The 17,494-nt window shown below is 42.7% G+C and overlaps 1 protein-coding gene across 4 annotated transcripts; it reads right to left on the minus strand.

Annotated features, from left to right (window-relative positions):
- Positions 1–2,515: 2,515 nt before the first annotated feature.
- flad1 (flavin adenine dinucleotide synthetase 1) lies at positions 2,516–15,973 on the minus strand. Of its 4 annotated transcripts, none has more exons than XM_086155759.1 (11): positions 15,736–15,971; positions 13,588–13,650; positions 12,987–13,143; positions 11,777–12,154; positions 7,090–7,203; positions 6,743–7,010; positions 6,064–6,211; positions 5,482–5,580; positions 4,535–4,724; positions 3,522–3,595; positions 2,516–3,443 (listed from the first exon to the last, which is right to left on the minus strand). In XM_086155759.1, the coding sequence occupies exons 2-11, from the start codon at positions 13,593–13,595 to the stop codon at positions 3,308–3,310; spliced, it is 1,572 nt and encodes a 523-aa protein (XP_086011885.1). In that variant the 5' UTR covers positions 13,596–13,650; positions 15,736–15,971; the 3' UTR covers positions 2,516–3,307. The 4 variants fall into 4 exon arrangements, with proteins under 4 accessions (XP_086011885.1, XP_086011884.1, XP_086011886.1 ...); XM_086155758.1 differs by having other exon boundaries at positions 15,689–15,971; XM_086155761.1 differs by having other exon boundaries at positions 3,299–3,443; positions 3,522–3,627; positions 15,689–15,973.
- Positions 15,974–17,494: the final 1,521 nt, after the last annotated feature.

Below are 17,494 nucleotides of genomic sequence, written 5' to 3' on the forward strand. Positions count from 1 at the left end.
GGATGTGTCCAAGCGTCAACTTGTGATTGACAGGTGAGTTAAACCCACCTTTCACCCACAGCCAGCTGGTGATTGGCTCCAGATCTCTGCCACACACACTCACACACAAGCCCCTTTAAAGATAAAGAAAGTGAGCAGTCATTTTTCAGACATCCAGGTGAATTATTCATAAAAGGTAAAAGCTGCATTAAACCTTTAAGTCATGTTTTTCTTCCATCTCCACAGTGAAGTGTTGGATCGTGGAGGAGCCATCACTCACATGGAACAAGGTGGCATTTTCACCCTCTTTACATCCAGCATATAGTCCGAACATTTTTGCCCAGCGACACAGTGATAAGTTTTCACAGCCTGCTCCGAGTTTTTTTTTTGTTTGTTTTTTTTTTAAGACCTGGTTATGATGAACAGAGAGGAATTTTCTCGACCCGTAAAGAAACTTATCATCACGTTCAGAATCAATATTACACCGAGACGTGTGGGTTTGGCCGCACAGGAAGGGGGCTGGGGAATCGCCGTGCGTCGAATTAATGTGTTTGGATATGAGGGAAGATTTTTTTCCCCACAACCTCTTAGGAAGGAGTTTTGGGAACCAAAGATGCTTGGTGAGAAAGTAAAAGTTCCGTAGGAGAAGACATGACGACGAAGGAATTTCTTTCCAGGAACTATCGGACTACGAGGAAACTTTTTAGCATAGCATTCGCACAGGCAGAAAGGGACCACATTAGGCTAGCGTCAGCCCATTTCAGCTCTAGTTTTTAAAAAAATGCTGCTCTGAAGTCAAATGGGCAGACCTTATGAGTTTAACCAATCACCAATCACCAATCACCATTGCAGCCTGAGTTGCCTCTGCTTGTGTTGAAATTTTTATGTAAAAATATTTTATATTGCTGAAGCGTGTCATTTTATTTATCAATTTATTTATTATTATTCTAATTTTGAAATAATATATGAAAATAGAATTATTTTTTAATTATATTATTAATATAATTTTTGGAGATTATATTTTCAAAACTTAACCATGCAGACAGGATGTACCGGGAATAGAACTACCGACATTCCAATCGGTTAGATACCCACTCTACTAAGCCTCCCCAAATAAATAATAACATTTACTGGGTTTTTCAGTTGTCGCAAAACTTTGCTCGCCACTTTTTCCACAGCGCATTAGCTTTGTAGATTTCACAAAGGAAAACCTCATTACAACAATTGGCTCAAAAGCCAGGAAATCTTAGGAGGAGTAAATAAGAGTCCTCTCACTGTCAAATGGAAAAGAACAGGAGAATTTCATCTACATCACCCCGGAGTGCTTTTTGACGCTTTTTGTGCATGTCAAGAGCAGGTCAGCTTTCTTGGCAATTTCTCCACATGTAGTAGAGATACAGAGGAATCAAGATGTTTCTCATTAACAAAATAATAATAAATTGCAATTTCACAGTACAACATTAAACTATAAAGTTTAAAGTGCATGCAGATATAATCTACTGGAAGACACCACTGCCATGTGACAACAACCGTCTTGGGGGAAAAAAAAACAAACAAAAAACACACACAACCTGTGTTTAACGTCTAAAAAATAGAATTTAAACAAAATAATAAAAAAATAAATAAATAAATAAAAAATCAGCATTCCCTTCAAACAAAATCCAACTCTCAAGCGAGGGTCTGAGAGGGCCAGGGGAAAGCGGCAGCTTGACAAAATATTATGACACTAAAACAATTGGGTGTCAAGAAGATGCGCCCTAAATAATGAAGGATTTCATTCTTCTTTCTCATCATTCCAGTTGATGATGTACCACAGAGGCCAAAATATATAAATAAATTAAAAAATACACACCCTTCCCAGCAATTGTGACGCTTCAGCTCATTGTCTCTCTTATTACTGTTTTTATTAATAAATCAGGCGGGACAGACAGGGAAGGGAGGAGGAGGAGGCGGCGGTAATTGTCGGTCTAACAGTGTGCGTAGACCCGCAGTGGCCTCGTAAGCGACCCGCTTTATTAGATCGGCTGTTATCGATTGTCTGCGTGCCCAGCGTTGACTAATCTCCAGGCTTGGGGTGGGAGGAGGGGTTCAAGAGGAAGCGAGAGGAGAAGGGGAGGTGGGGTGGGGGGGATCGATCAGCCTGGGTTCAATCATGTCTGGAGAACGGAGAAGGTAATTTATAGTAAATCGCCAGCGCTAAATGGAAAACGTGAGGACAACGCGCCCGTGAGGAGCTCGGGGAGAACTGCAACGTTGAACGGAAAGAGGCCTCAGTGCTAATCTCAACCCCCCCTCTTGTAATTATGATTGGAAGAGAAGAGTTGGGGAGGGGGCGGGGATCAATGCCAGCTCCGGCTGTTTGACCTTCACTCATCTGTCCACCCTGCCGCAGAAACAACAAAAAAAAGTCTAAATTTGCTGACGTGATTTGAAACAGGACAGAGATTATTGGATTTAGAAAGAACAAAAAAAAGGACATACGGAAATAAGCACGATGAATCACCCTCGTGTGCACGTGGACAGAAAAAGTCACATAGAAGAAGACAGATGTGGTGGTTTATTTAAGGACCTTATTTACACAGATACATACGTAAACACACTAGCGATTTAAAAAATCCAATAAGCTGTCTTTTGGTGAGAAAAATCTAGACGTGACCTTGAAAAGATAATTAAAGATAAACATTAGCCTTAATGTTTGCCAGGATTGAATAGTTTTTCTCATTAAAAGAAAAATTGTGTGTTTTACTTCGAGAACGTGACCACCAAGATCATATTTTTCCTCTCTTTTCTTAGTGTTTTGGATGCTTTAACTGTTTTTTTTTTTTAATGACAGGAAAATGCCACACGTGAAATGGCAAATTCACCGTACATCATTCTTACCTAAAAAGCATGTTCATGTTTTACTCCCAATTTTCTCTGCACATCCTTTCATTAACCTCAAGTGAAAGGGTGAGTGCGTTATCCGAAGGTCTTCTCCAATACATAGGCAAAACATCAGGGGGAAAAAAAAAAAAAGTCAACCAAATGTAATGTTTATAAGAACAAACTCCCACTTGGCGTGCCGTACAGTTGGGGCAATTTGTCGGTGTTGCAATTTTCTGAGGACAGAGATATTCTCTACGCGTTTTCTTTTTCATGAAAAAAATCGGTTTGGTGTAGGACTAGCCTTTATTTATGTCATTCATTTAGAGGCTTTTTTTTTCGTTTGTCCCCCCCCCCAAAAAAATATAGTCAAATTAAAAAAAAACAAACGTTCATTTAACTGTAGCCAGAGGGGAGCTTCTTCCTCCTACTCTCGGGCTTCTTTACTGAGGCATGCGGAGGAATGTCAGGCTCGAGAGTTTCGCTCCTCTTCCTCGTTCTCCAGGAGGTAGGCTGGGCGGTACCGTGTCACCCCTCTGCGATCCGCCCACTGCAGGGCAGAATTGCGGCACGTGTTGTCCATGCTGCCCAGTGAGGTGTACCTGTGGTGCAGAGGGGGCAGCTTGCGTTAGCGGAACACACGGCGGGAAAAGGCCACATCGAAACGTAGGTGTCCTTACCCTTTGTCATACAGGATGCAGTAGGGGACGTAGAGGGTCCTCAAGAACGACCAGATGTCGTGATACGTCCAGTCCTGCGTTGAAGATGATGCCTGAGATCTGACTTCTGCTAGGAGATTTAAAGCTGGTACCGCTAACAAGTAAAATTTACCCACAGCTATCTCTTAAGTGTAATAGAAACATGATGCAATATTTTTAAAAAGCTATTTATACCTTTAAAAAACATTAGGGCAGGGAGAATACAGGCATTTTGTGCAATTCCTTTCCTGCTTACAGAATGAAGTGTGTCTATGGCAACATTTCTTTATGCTACTGTTTGCAATGGAGGTGTTCCATAAATCATAAAGCTACATTGGGATATTGAAAGGAGGCGGCGCAGGGACGTCAGTAAAGCATCATATTCACTGATTTTGATGAATGACAGAGAGTCTGACAGTGCGGTCTCACAATCTTGAGTCGCCTGGAAGACATCCAGACCCTCCCTTGAAAAATTTGGCGATTTACCTCCAGCCCTTGCGTTCACATTAGAAACTGACAATGCTAATTAGCAATTGCGAACTAGAGTTAACCTCAGTGAGGATTGGCCACAAAAAAACTATCATGGAGCACAATGAAAAATTCTCCTTGTGACTGATGGACTAAAATTAAAAACGCAACTAAATGCTCAAAAGAAAACCCTAAAAATCAACAGGATATATTAGTTAAAATATGTTTAGAAGTGAAATAAAAAAATGTCTATTTCAAAAAGCCTAAATACCAAAAATGATCCCAATGGAAACAAGATAACTGAGTATCTTTTGTAAAAATCAGTAGCAACACAAAGGGCATTTGTGATCTAAAAAGAACAAATCGAATCCCTATTACTGCTGGAAACAAGCATTGGTTCTGCAGTGGTCCTGATATAGAATTTTCCAAAACCTCAGACTCCAACGTCAACATTTCCTATTATCCTTCTCATGTCACCCCACTCCAAATTAAGAAAAGAGGAAAAGACAAATACGGGCAAGTCTCACCAGTAGAGGGTTGACCCTCATGTACTGGGGCCAGTCCGGGTCTGTAGGGCACATGGGGGTGAGGGTGCGGGAGTAGGGGTCGCTCCTGCGCGTCCCCATCAGGACGGCCTTTAGCTCCGGCTTCCTCTCCTGCACCTCGCTCAGCGCCTGCCGAATACTGCCCTCCACGGAGAACAGGTCCAGGTCGTACCTGCAGGACACCGTTGCCAGATAGTGAGATGGGTCCTCTGGTGCAAAGAGGGGGTTTTTGGCGGTTTGGAATCAGAAGACTCAAGTTGGGGAGGATTCATTCATGACCTCCTAATTACTGGAGGAAGAAGAAGACGACTTTGCAGGCAAGTCAAGCTCAAACATTAACAGTGCACATAAACAGTCTACTGTGGTAACTCAATGTGGTTTCTACCCCAATTGATTTCTTTGCGTTCTCTGTTTTATTTTTCATCACCATCAGGGTGAATTAAAACGTCATGGAAGGCGTTGAGAGCCAAAAACACATTGGTCCTCGTACGAAAACTAGGGCCCACCAGCCACGGGAGTTTTTGTTTGCATGTATTTCAGCTCTCTTGCGGGTGTGGGAACGTAAGCAGATATAAGGGCGAATTGTTGCTTTTGAAACATGCAAAAAAATTGTCCTCGTCCTCACGACAACGGGTTTTCTCAGATTTTATGAACCTTCATATTGAACTATTCAAGTACTGGCTGTTTCATGGGCGCATCGTGCTGAGGAGTGTGTCAAGAGCCCTCAAGTGTATCGTTGGGAGGACTACCGGGTTTTGACACGGTCGGTAATACACACCTCCATTTGCTAAGCGCCTTCTGAAACATTAAATGTGCTACGTACGCAGACACACTCATCGCTCACCTTCAGCTCAAGTGCTGCAAATTAGTTTCCCCAACCCCAAGACAACAAAACAATAATTAGCTTGGTGTTTGGAGGGGTGACTCACCTTTTTATAGTATCTTGAAGGAAGCGCTCCATTTCTGGAAACGGAGACACAATGCGGATATACAGAGCTTTAACCTTGTCTTTGCCGTCAGGATGTCGCCTGGAAAACACGGGACAGATTAAGAGGACAGATAACAATGGACATGTGAACAGAGATTGCAGGTTCTTTGTTTAGTTTACCTTGCGTCGCATCGAAAATGAAAAAATCTACCACTTTCACATCCAGGCCGCCTCTAATCGTCATATGATATCAATGATCCACAATTAATTATTTTTTTTCAGGTCGATTCAATTGTTCAAACATTTGATGCAGAGCCCTCAGAAAAATCTGATGCGAAAACTGACATTTTAGAAATAAATGATTTTACTTTTTGATCAGTGGAGGCTTTATTTCAGCCAGTAAAAAGTGAATTTTCTAAAACCCTATCTGTCTACATAGCTGGTGCCGCCACCGCTCCTTTGCTCCTTTCCTCACTGCTTGTTCTGACAGCTCACTCCGATCGCCGACCTCTCAGGGTCTTACGCTAACCAATGGACTTGTTTAGGTACCGTTCACCCTCTATGGCGGCGCCTCGGTTCCTACCGTTTCATGGCGGCGTAGTAGAGATGCAGTAGCGCCGTGCAGTCCTTGCCTCCGTTGAAGCCGATGCACACCTCCTCCGTTGGGTAACGATCCAGGGCAGCCTCGATTGTTTTCAGTGCTGACATGACTTTCTCACCGAGCGGTGTGCCTGCAGAAACGAAATCCACCTTCTGTCAGCTCTAACGCACGACCCCAGGAAATATTCCGTTTGCATAATTTTTTTATCTTATCTACGGCTTTCATCAGTCAGATATTATTAAAAAAATAACCATTTCATAGACTGGAGTTTCAGTTCTGTGCTTGATGTGTCGTTTTAAAGCACATAAAGGAAAACGCTGCCAAGGGCAAAGTGATGACACCTGATAAATACTCTCACTCAGTATATATATATATATATGTATATATATATATGTATATATATATATATATATATATATATATATATATATATATATATATATATATATATATATATATATATGGAGAGAGAGAGCGAGATTACATATATACATATCTATATATCTATATGACATATAGATATATAGATATAATTTTTTTTATTTTTAAGTGAAAACTATTTACTATTTTTAATGCTAGTTTTCAAATAAATTAGCTGCTTAAAAATCAAATAATTTCCTAAAAATCTGGGACTCCGTCGTCCCCTCTTTCATCCCCTCACCGCTGTTGGCCAGGGTGTAAACCTCAGCAGTGGCAATAGCCACCGGATCAGTGACTAACGGCACCACGCTGCCTTTGGGGAGCTCGCACACCAGCTGCGCCCGGGCCTTTTCCACGTCCTCCTGGCTGTCCGAGTCCAGGACCAGCCTGACTCGGTGGTAGTTGCTCAGCCAGTCGGGATAGGAGCCAAGCGCCACCTTCCGACCCCAGTCAACCTGGAGCCTGGTGAGGACTGGCGCGATCTCAGCCTCATCTGCGTCTACAAATACCTGACGGTGGGAAAAAAAAAACTGTCCCATGAATAGTTCGCGTAGCAACCCCGGGAACATTTACAAAAGAATTTCGAACCTCGCGAGTGTGAAAGGTTGTACCGGAACCGGCAAACAGATGTTCCAGCCCACTAAAGGCCCGCTCCATCAAAGATGGTATCCCAGGGAAGATGTAGACATTGTGGACGCTGACCTGCGGGATGAACACGTCCAGACTCGTGTTATACTTTAGTTTGAAGTTACAATGTAACTTGATTCAGTTAACACAGGACCAGATGCTGTGATCCTTGGTACCAGAACATACAAGAAAACTTAAAAAAAAAAAAAAAAAAAAAAAGAAAAAGCAAGCCTGAATTTGGGAGTGCAACTTCAGTAGTTTACCTAAGCTTTGACCCTCAAAGGTGAACCGGTGCATGTGTTCAGTCCTGAGCTTGCATTCCATGCCCAATTGGCCAGAGGTGTTTCCTTATAAGAAGTGTCAGGCTTCCCCCGGGACGATGCAAGGCAGGCTTGTCTTCCTCCCAGAGTCGAAGGTATACCCGTGGGCCCCTCACTTTATGACTGAGCAGGGATCTTTTCTCTTCAACCAGAGGCACTGGCTTCCCCTAACAGTTGCTTCAAACGGTTCTTTGATGGCTGCACACTGCTTTTGATCTCTGTCTCCAACATTTCTGAGCAGTCTGGTGGTAGAGGTTGCCCCAACACCTCTAAACCTCTCTTCCACAGGTCGGACTTTAGTGTCCCATTGTTGTGCTTCAGTCCTCAGCTCCATATTGCATAGAGATTTTCTTTCATAAGCCTCTTCAACTGAATCCTCCCAGGGTACTTTAAGCTTGATTATATATACTTTCTTCAGAGAGGGGGACCAGAGCTGGGTTGTGGTGGCAATTTCAGGAGGAAACACCAATTGGGGGACAAATGCAGCCACAGGGCGGGACTGGCCTATGTCTCTCCAAGCCTGCCTTGGGGGGGCATGGAGCAGTGTCTCCCTGTGCTGGTCCCAAGCCCGGATAAATGCAGAGGGTTGCATCAGGAAGGGTATCTGGCGTAAAACTTTTGCCAAAACCAAACATGCGAGTCAACCAAAACTATACCATACCGGATTGGTCGCAGACCTGGTTAACAACGACTGCCATTGGTACTGATGACCTACAGGGTACTAATGGAAATTGGGCTACTGTGGGTCGAAGAACAAGAACAAGAAGAAGAGGAGGAGTGCGTGTTTAGAAGCAGAGAGAGAGGAGGAAAGGAAAGAGTCCAGGACTGAGAGTAGGGACTTTGAATATTGGGACTATGACAGGAAAAGGTAGAGAGTTGGTCGACATGATGCAGAGAAGGAAGGTGGATATACTGTGTGTCCAGGAGACCAGGTGGAAAGGTAGTAAGGCTAGAAGCTTAGGAACAGGCTTTAAGTTGTACTATCATGGTACTGACAAGAAGAGAAATGGAGTAGGAGTTATCTTGAACGAGGAGTTTGTAAGGAACGTCCTAGAGGTGAAAAGAATGTCAGATAGACTTGAGTCTGAAATTGGAGATTGAAGGTGAGATGCTCAATGTTGTTAGTGGCTATGCCCCGCAGGTGGGATGTGAATCTGAAGAGAAGGAGAAGTTCTGGAATAAGTTAGATGAAGTGATGCAGAATATTCCCAGAAATGAGAGAGTGGTAATTGGTGCAGACTTCAATGGACATGTTGGTGAAGGCAATAGAGGGGATGAAGAAGTGATGGGCAGATTTGGTATCCAGGATAGGAATGCAGAGGGACAGATGGTGGTAGATTTTGCAAAAAGGATGGAAATGGCTGTAGTGAATACCTTTTTCCAGAAAAAAACAGGAACATAGGGTAACTTATAAGAGCGGAGGTAGGAGCACGCAGGTAGACTACATCTTGTATAGATGAGGTAACCTGAAAGAGATCAGTGACTGCAAAGTAGTTGTAGGTGAGAGTGTAGCCAGACAGCATAGGATGGTGGTTTGTAGGATGACTCTGGTGACAAGGAAGATGAAGAAGACAAAGGCAGAGCAGAGGACAAAGTGGTGGAAGCTGAAAAGGGAGGAGTGTTGCATGGTTTTCAGGGAGGAGTTAGGAAAGGGTCTGGGTGGTCAGGGTGAGCTTCCAGATGATTGGACAAAAACAGCTAGTGTTATCAGGGAGACAGGTAGAAGAGTACTTGGTTTGTCATCTGGAAGGAAAGTAGATAAGGAGACTTGGTGGTGGAATGAGGAAGTGCAGGAGTGTATACAGAGAAAGCGGTTAGTGAAGAAGAAGTGAGATACTGAGAGGACTGAAGAGAACAGACAGGAGTTCAGGGAGATGCGGCAAATAGTAAAGATAGAGGTAGCAAAGGCAAAACAAAGGGCGTATGATGACTTATATGCTCGGTTGGATAGTAAGGAGGATGAGAATGATCTATACAGGTTGGCGAAACAGAGAGATAAAGATGGAAAGGATGTACGACAGGTCCGGGTGATTAAGGACAGAGAGGGAAATGTACTGACTGATGCTAGAAGAGTGATGGGAAGATGGAAAGAGTACTTTGAAGAGCTGATGAATGTGGAAAATGAAAGAGGCACTTTTGTAGACCACAAAGTAGCACAAATTAGTAAAAGTGAAGTGAGGAAGGCATTGAAGAGGATGAAAAGGGGAAAAGCAGTTGGTCCTGATGATATACCTGTGGAGGTGTGGAAGTGTCTAGGAGAGGCAGCGGTAGATTTCCTGACTAGATTATTCAACAGGATCTTAGAGAGTGAGAAGATGCCTGAAGAATGGAGACAAAGTGTGTTGGTGCCTATTTTTAAGAATAAAGGGGATGTGCAGAATTGTGGCAACTATAGAGAGATAAAGTTGATGAGCCATACAATGAAGTTATGGGAAAGAGTAGTGGAAACTAGACTGAGAGCAGAAGTCAGCATTTGTGAACAGCAGTATGGCTTCATGCCTAGGAAGAGCACTACAGATGCAGTATTTGCGTTGACAATGCTAATAGAAAAGTAGAGAAGGTCAGAGGGAGTTGCATTGTGTTTTTGTAGACCTAGAAAAAGCATATGACAGGGTGCCAAGAGAGGAGCTCTGGTATTGTATGAGGAAGTCTGGAGTGGCAGAGAAGTATGTTAGACTGGTGCAGGACATGTATGCTAGCTGTGAGACACTGGTACGGTGTGCTGTAGGGGTAACAGAGAAGTTCAAGGTGGAGGTGGGACTCCATCAGGGATCAGCTCTGAGCCCCTTCTTGTTTGCAATGGTGATGGACAGGCTGACAGATGAGGTTAGACAGGAATCCCCGTGGACCATGATGTTTGCAGATGACATTGTGATCTGTAGTGAGAGCAGAAAACAGGTAGAGGAAAATCTAGAGAGGTGGAGGTGCTCTGGAAAGGAGAGGAATGAAAGTTAGTCGCACCAAGACAGAATATATGTGTGTGAATGAGAGGAACTCGGGTGGAACGGTGAGGCTACAGGGAGTGGAGATCAAGAAGCTGGAGGATTTCAGGTACTTAGGGTCAACAGTCCAGAGCAACGGAGAGTGTGGAAAACAGGTGAAGAGATGGGTCCAAGCAGGTTGGACTGGGTGGAGAAAAGTGTCAGGGGTACTATGTGAAAGAAGACTTTCAGCCAGAATAAAAGGAAAGGTGTACAAGACAGTGGTGAGACCAGCAATGATGTATGGACTAGAAACTGTTACAATGACCAAAAGACAGCAGGCAGAACCATATCTCCATAGAGGCCAAATCTTGTAATCTATACAGAACTAAAAATGGATGCCAAAGGCAGGACATTTTGGGTATTTGTTTTTTTTTAGTAAGCTAACAACACAGCCCGAGATTGTCAGGATCGCAATCAGGCAGTCGACATCGGACATCTTGGCATTAGGAGCCACAACCAACTTTCACCATCAAACCAATGTTAGCGCACAGCTGAGAGTAGGGCAAGAACAAACCGATAAGCTCTTTGACGGCAAAGTATTTACCTGGGAAGCTCTGTCATCTGACAGAGTATTTGGACTTGCGTGTCTGTTATCACAGTCCTGCAGCAACAATCACTGAACTATTTTTAACCCTTTAAAAGGATCACTGTCCCGATGACATGAGATGGGTGATGCGGTGCTTGTTTATCTCCCCGAACCTCCGATCCTTTGCTTTCCATCACTCTGGTGATGACCTTGAATGCAAAGTTTCATTTCTGCGTGCGGTGTTAGTGTAAAATCACATCAGTACCTCCGACTTGTTGAAATCATTGACATATAAGAGGAGCAAAGGTCCACCTGTGTGCGCTAAGTGTGTAAATAATCATCAGGTTCTGCACACAGTAACCAAGGGATCTGCTGCAGCCTGGCCCACTGATAGAAGCCAATTCTCCATTCAAATAAAGCGTAATAACTGCAGCTGTGAGCTGTTCCAAGAACCCCCCGGGTGAGACGTGCCACCATGACTTTGACGGAACATCAAACAGCAAAAAAACTTTTGCCAACTGCTGTCGATCACTTTTAATAAGTGGCATGCCAGAGACAGCCGCAGTGTCGGCTCGGCTGGTCTTTGATCCACCACCCTCCGCTGCGACGATGCACTTGACAAAAGCCCGAGAGACCATGAGGGGACAAAGCAGAACTTAAGTTGGATCTGGATCAATCGATGGATTATATACCTACCCTAATTAAAGCAAATGTGAAATGTAGATATGGAGTAAAACACGGCAGCGGAACATCAGGTACAGGACTATCGCCACGGCATGAAGATGATTATGGAAGTAGTGATTGGCACCTCATCTCACCAGCGGGTATCGGAGGGGCTGTCCAGTTTGCGGGTCGGTTCCATAGTTGAGTTTGGCCGAACGGGGCACCATGGCCAGCTTCATGGCGGCACTGCTGTTGTCCACCACCCCGAAGAACTCCTCCACCAGCCGTGTAAGCTCAGGGTGGGGGTACAGGTCCTCCTGGAATGCCATGGCAATACTCTCGAATGTCACATCGTCGTGGGTGGGGCCGATGCCCCCAGAGGTGATGAGGTGGGTGAACTGAGAGGAAAGGAGGGACACCTCTCTGGCAATGACATCTTGAATGTCCGGTACCACTGTGATCCTCTGCACTGCCACCCCCAGCTTCCTCAGAGCACGTGTCAAAAAGGCGCTGTTGGTGTCAACAGTGTGACCCTGAGAGAGCAGAGGGCGAGACAGCACAATGAGCAAGGACGCTGCCTTGTCTGCAAGGCCCCATCGCGACAGAAGGGAACAACTCAGAGAACACAGTTTAGGTGCGTGATGTGACATCGGCCAAAAATCAAAGGGCCCTCATGTTTTCATCACAGCGGTGTTGAGTCAAAGAATTAACGTCCAGCTCGTTGTCTGGACATGGAACACCGCAGCTCCCACATCTAATATACATCAAAAGACCCTCCTGGTGAATCAGAGTGTGATAACTAGTGAGGGTAATGGTCCACAGCAACAAGGTATCCGATTACTAGTATTATAAAATAATTCCATGGCTCAAAGTCCACTGGGTTATTGACAAATTTCTCTTGAATTCTAATTGTCAAGGGCAAATGAATATAGATGAGATGTGACCGTCCAATCTAATATACCAGATACTGCTATGCTCAATGGTTACAAGAAGAAAAAGGGGGGAAAAAAACTCCTTAGACTGGCTTTTTCCTTGCAGCCAATATTAACTTTACATTCCTTCCTTTGTTTCAAATTACTTTTTAAAACTGTTTAAGAAATTTACAATGGAATACAATCACTTAAAAAAGAACAAGAAATAACCCAAGAATAGTCAGAATTAACCCGAATGTCCTCAAATACGAGGAGCCCTTGTGATAAATAATCATCAATATATTTGCATCTTGCGGAGTCCTCAGACCAGGAGACGGGGTAGTAAATATACAATATGATATATTGGTGTGATGATAAATTCTGCGCAGTCTTACAATCCCAACTCGAGAGACGATCTCATAAAAGTGGTGGCAGCCATCGAGGCCCCACTCACCTTGAGAATCTCATCACCGATAATGAGGATGGCAGCGGTAGGCACGTCACCATTGGCGATGTGGGAGGTGCTGGAGGTCCCTGGGCTCGTGGACATGGCCACCGTGCTCAGTTGATTCACAACTCTCCTCACACTGCTCAGCTGCAGAAAGCTCCGTCTGCAAAACACAAGAAAACGGGGCTATCGACACTGGGTGGTGTGGAAAATACAAGAAGCACAAAAATCTGACCGAAATTGTGTTTGTGACCAGATTGGTGGTGGCTGACATTTGTGCCGATTCGGTCAAGAGGTTGATTCAGCTTCACACAGGGTGAATTTGTCGCAAACTCTGATACTATCGATTCTTCTATCATCCAATATCACAGTCTTATGTTATGATATTCAACATATTATGTAAATGGTTCCAGAGTTGCTTCATTATTCTGCAACAATAGTTCCGGTAGCAAGACGCACTGATGTCAAAATTAAGCATTCAAATAATTCCTTACCAATATTGCTAGATACAAAATAAATAAAAAAAATAGGATTCTATTTTTAGTAGATCTGCGATGCTTGTGTGTTGAATAATATTTCAATTTTTGATTTTTTTTTTTATTCTTACATCAACATGAAGGGTCCACACGGCGTCTCATAAGAGCTCAGACTATGTTGTCCGTCATGGAGACTTTTCAGGGAAAAACACAAAGGAAAGGGAGAAGATTAGTCCTGGCAAGTCCTGACAACACTGCAGCTGAATATTGAGAACCTTAAAAAAAAAAAATCTCTCTCTATCTATCTATCTATCTGCCACCGCAACATCTCATCTGGCAGAGGGTGTTGCAGAACATTAGTGACTGAAAGGCACCGTGAGCTTCCTGACATGAGATGACGGCTGCTTCCTTTTATTTCAATGTTCATATAAGATCAACCGGCTCATCAGTTATAAGTGACAGAGCTTCTCAGTGTCTTCCAGCCTTGTGCCTCATCAATTCGTGACACCCTCAGCTAACTCGCAGTCTAAAACTCATTTGTTAATTATTTGGCAATATCTGCTCTTTTTTTTATTTCCATTCCTTTTCTTCCAGGACAAATAATGACAAACAAAGCTCTCAGGAGACTCAAAATAGCATCAGTCTGCTCAAAATGCAAGATCATCTTGAAGTGACACTTTGATTCAAATAAATTACAAAAATTTGAATTCTCTTTTTGAACGTGTGTTTTCTCCACAGTTAACTGACACTTTCCCTGTCATTTTTAACATTTCTTAAATTATTTAATACATTAAGGGACGTTTCAAGCATAGTCTTCAACACTTGTCCTTTTTTTTATTTGGCTGTTGTGCATATCATATATTTTAGGCCGATTATTTTGCGGATTTTTTAATTCATATCCAATGTCTTGGCTTTTTGATGTGACAGTGTACTGATTTGTGAAACTGACAGACTGCTGACCCAATCACGTGAGTCCCCATAATCATAGAAACAGGAAAAAGAAATATGTAAATAATGTAAAATAATGCGTTTTCAAGATGAAAAAAAGATTAATTGTAATGATTTCTTCTCATTGTAAAACCCTGTATGTACAGAAGTTGGCAAGTTACTGTCGGTGCATGTTTATGTTAAAACTGGACCTAAATGGGTGAAGCCTACAAAAACTTTGGTACTTTTTGACTTTAGACTGTAAACAGTAGTAGTTTTCCTTAAAGGTTCCACCTGGAACTCTAGTGAAGTCTGCCTGCCCTGTGTTGCAATGTGAAAGGAAATGGGTGGGGGATCTCCTGGATTTCAGTGTAGCTCAGTATTGACACATGATTCACCCTCCAGTAATTTTCATGGATATTTTACAGATAATTCTTCCAGCCTCAGTAATATGGATGAAAAAACAGGCACAGGCCGATCAAACATAGTGGGCGGCGTGGCGCAGGAGGTGGAGCTTTGGAACCGAACATTCCAGGTTGGATTCCCGGCTCCTTCAAGTGTGTCCAAGTGTTGTTGAGCGTGACACTGAAACCCTGGCTGTTCCGCTGGCGGACGACAGCCTACTGCATCGTGGTTCGTCCATGATGGGTTAATTGCAGAGAAAGAATTTCCCCACGGAGATTAATAAAGGATAAATTACATATGTAAAAGAAACATGATCTCACTACAGGAGTACATGCACTGTATAAATTAATGAACATTCAACCCAGTATGTCACATAACTGCATCGACGCATGGGGGGGGGGGGGGGGGGGGTTATTTGAAAACGCTGAAACAGGATACTGACAGTGGTGCGGTAAGACTTTCCGACATACTTTAACTTGTCGTTTTAGATAAGATTTTTCCGTCGGGGGAAAACTTGCTACAAACATTAGCCGCGATATTGACACTCTCCATTAGCATCGCACTGCAGTGGCAGCGCAGCCGGTTTCGCACATCGTCGGTTTGCCCTTCAAATGAATACTTCGAGCTCCGAGTTATAATTATAATAAACAAAGATTCGCCATCACACCCAGAGAGACATGACATGTGCGTTCAATGACCTTATTCAAAAGTTAAGCGACAACTCTTAGGTAACAGTAGCGGGTCTTTGCTAGGTTACTTGTCGGCAAACACTCGCTTCCGGTCACTGTCTAGAAGTACTTCCGAGCATGTACTTCTCATAACTGTGACAAATATACAAAGTACAAGTGATTTTCGTTTAAGTCTGAGACCTCGGCACTTGCAGGAGTAGAATTAACTTACTGGCGTCTTGTCAACTCTCGTTACGTCGCCCTGTGTCGGCAACTCACCGAGGAGGTAACGCATTCGCCCAATCGCCTGGGAGAAGTCGACACCTCAGATGCGCGAAAGCCAATCGGATTTTACGAGGGCGGATCTTCCCAGGGGCGCCTTTTCATCAAGGAAGTTTAAACTAAGCCGCTTTTCCTAAATTATAACGTAAACAACTAAATAACGTTAATTAAGTGGCACATTTGCCACATCTACCACCGATTCAATTACACCTGTTAGCATGAAGCGAGCAAATGCTGAAGAGTAGCCGACACTTCTTCGCACACGGCATGGCGAACACAACTGAATGTCTGTCGCCCCTGCTGGCGGGAGGTGCTCATAACAACTTTAAAATCCGAGCCACCGTCTGCCGTTGTAATTTGCCTAGCCTGTGAGTGGCGCAATGTCTATTCTGCTGCTGAATTATAACTGAAGTTTTATTGTAATTTGTTTCTGTTCTACACCAAAAATATTGCGGCCTGCAATGAACTGATTTTCATTAAGATGATTTCAAGTGATACAACTTATTTTGCGAAGTTCTCATTGAATGAAAAATTATGAACTAGTATACCGGACCATATTTCCACTAATACTCCTTCATTTTATTGCACTGATCAACTATAAGGCAGTGAAACTACTTGTGATATTTGTGTACATATCATAATTGAAAGAAGACAAGCTGCAGTTTTCAGCTAAAATTGTGGAGGAGACAGCAATACAGTCATGATAAGTGATTAGACCATAAAACAACCTGTGCTGGGAAGAGGGCCTGGTACATTCTGATAATTTTGATGTATAAGGACAAAAAAAATGCTGAACTTTTTATTTGAAATTCTTTTTTATGGAATTAAAATCTTAAATATCCCATTAAAAATGCAACATTTGTCTCTCCAATTACAAAACAGCACAATTCATGAACTTGCTCATAGTTTTCCAGTTTAAGCTTTAAACTCCATACCAACCCTTAGGTTCAGGTTTTATTTAAAAGGCCAATGTCAGTGTTGTGTAATACAAGTATTTTGAGCATCAATGAGCATCACTGGTCATTAATGTCTCACTTATGGAAAGACTGAATCTGTTTTTATGTTAAGTCTTGCGACTTTGACACAGTATTCATACTCACAGATACTTCAGAAATACAGTGTTTGACTCATCAGAAGTGTGCTGCAGGCAGTTGGAGACATGAATCAATGTTAACGTCCTCAGCATGTTTACACTCGTTCTTGAAGAGGCGCCTGTGAGGTATTGTTAACGTATATTAACCATTACAAGAATACATAAACAATACATGCATATATACACACACACATACATACCTATTGATTATTTATTTTCTATCCATTTTATTTATTTTCTTAAAAATGAAATTTACATCAATGCTCCCCCCTATACAATATATGCATTTGTGTGGAGTCTGTATTTTCTCCTAATGTGTGGGTGGGTTTTCCTAAGGGTTCTCCCACAGTCCAAAAACATGCAGCAGGTTATACGTGAAAAATGCTCCGGGTGGTTGAATGGTTGTCCATCAGTTTATGTGGCCCGATAACAGCTCGGATAGGCTCCAGTGCAGGATAAGCGGCAGACGATAGTATAAAATAGTTATTTTGATTTTTGTTTATAATAATAGTGATGTTTGTATAACAATAACAATAATGATAATGATGATGATAACAATAATAATAATAATGATAATAATAACACTAATACTACAATTTATTATTATTATTATCATTGTTAATGGCACCGTTAAATAATAATAATAATAAAAATAATAAAAAC

This window comes from Fistularia commersonii, chromosome 11, assembly GCF_037954325.1.
Source record: "Fistularia commersonii isolate RoL2024-O1a breed Wild chromosome 11, RoL_Fcom_v1.0, whole genome shotgun sequence".
Classification (NCBI taxonomy): Eukaryota; Metazoa; Chordata; class Actinopteri; order Syngnathiformes; family Fistulariidae; genus Fistularia; species Fistularia commersonii.

Excerpts from the sequence above, each read along its gene's own strand:
- flad1 (XM_086155759.1), bottom strand. Across the intron at positions 12,155-12,986 it reads TCGGTGATGAGATTCTCAAG|GGTCACACTGTTGACACCAA; the intron begins GTGAGTGGGGCC and ends CTGCTCTCTCAG. Across the intron at positions 5,581-6,063 it reads TACTACGCCGCCATGAAACG|GCGACATCCTGACGGCAAAG; the intron begins GTAGGAACCGAG and ends CGTGTTTTCCAG.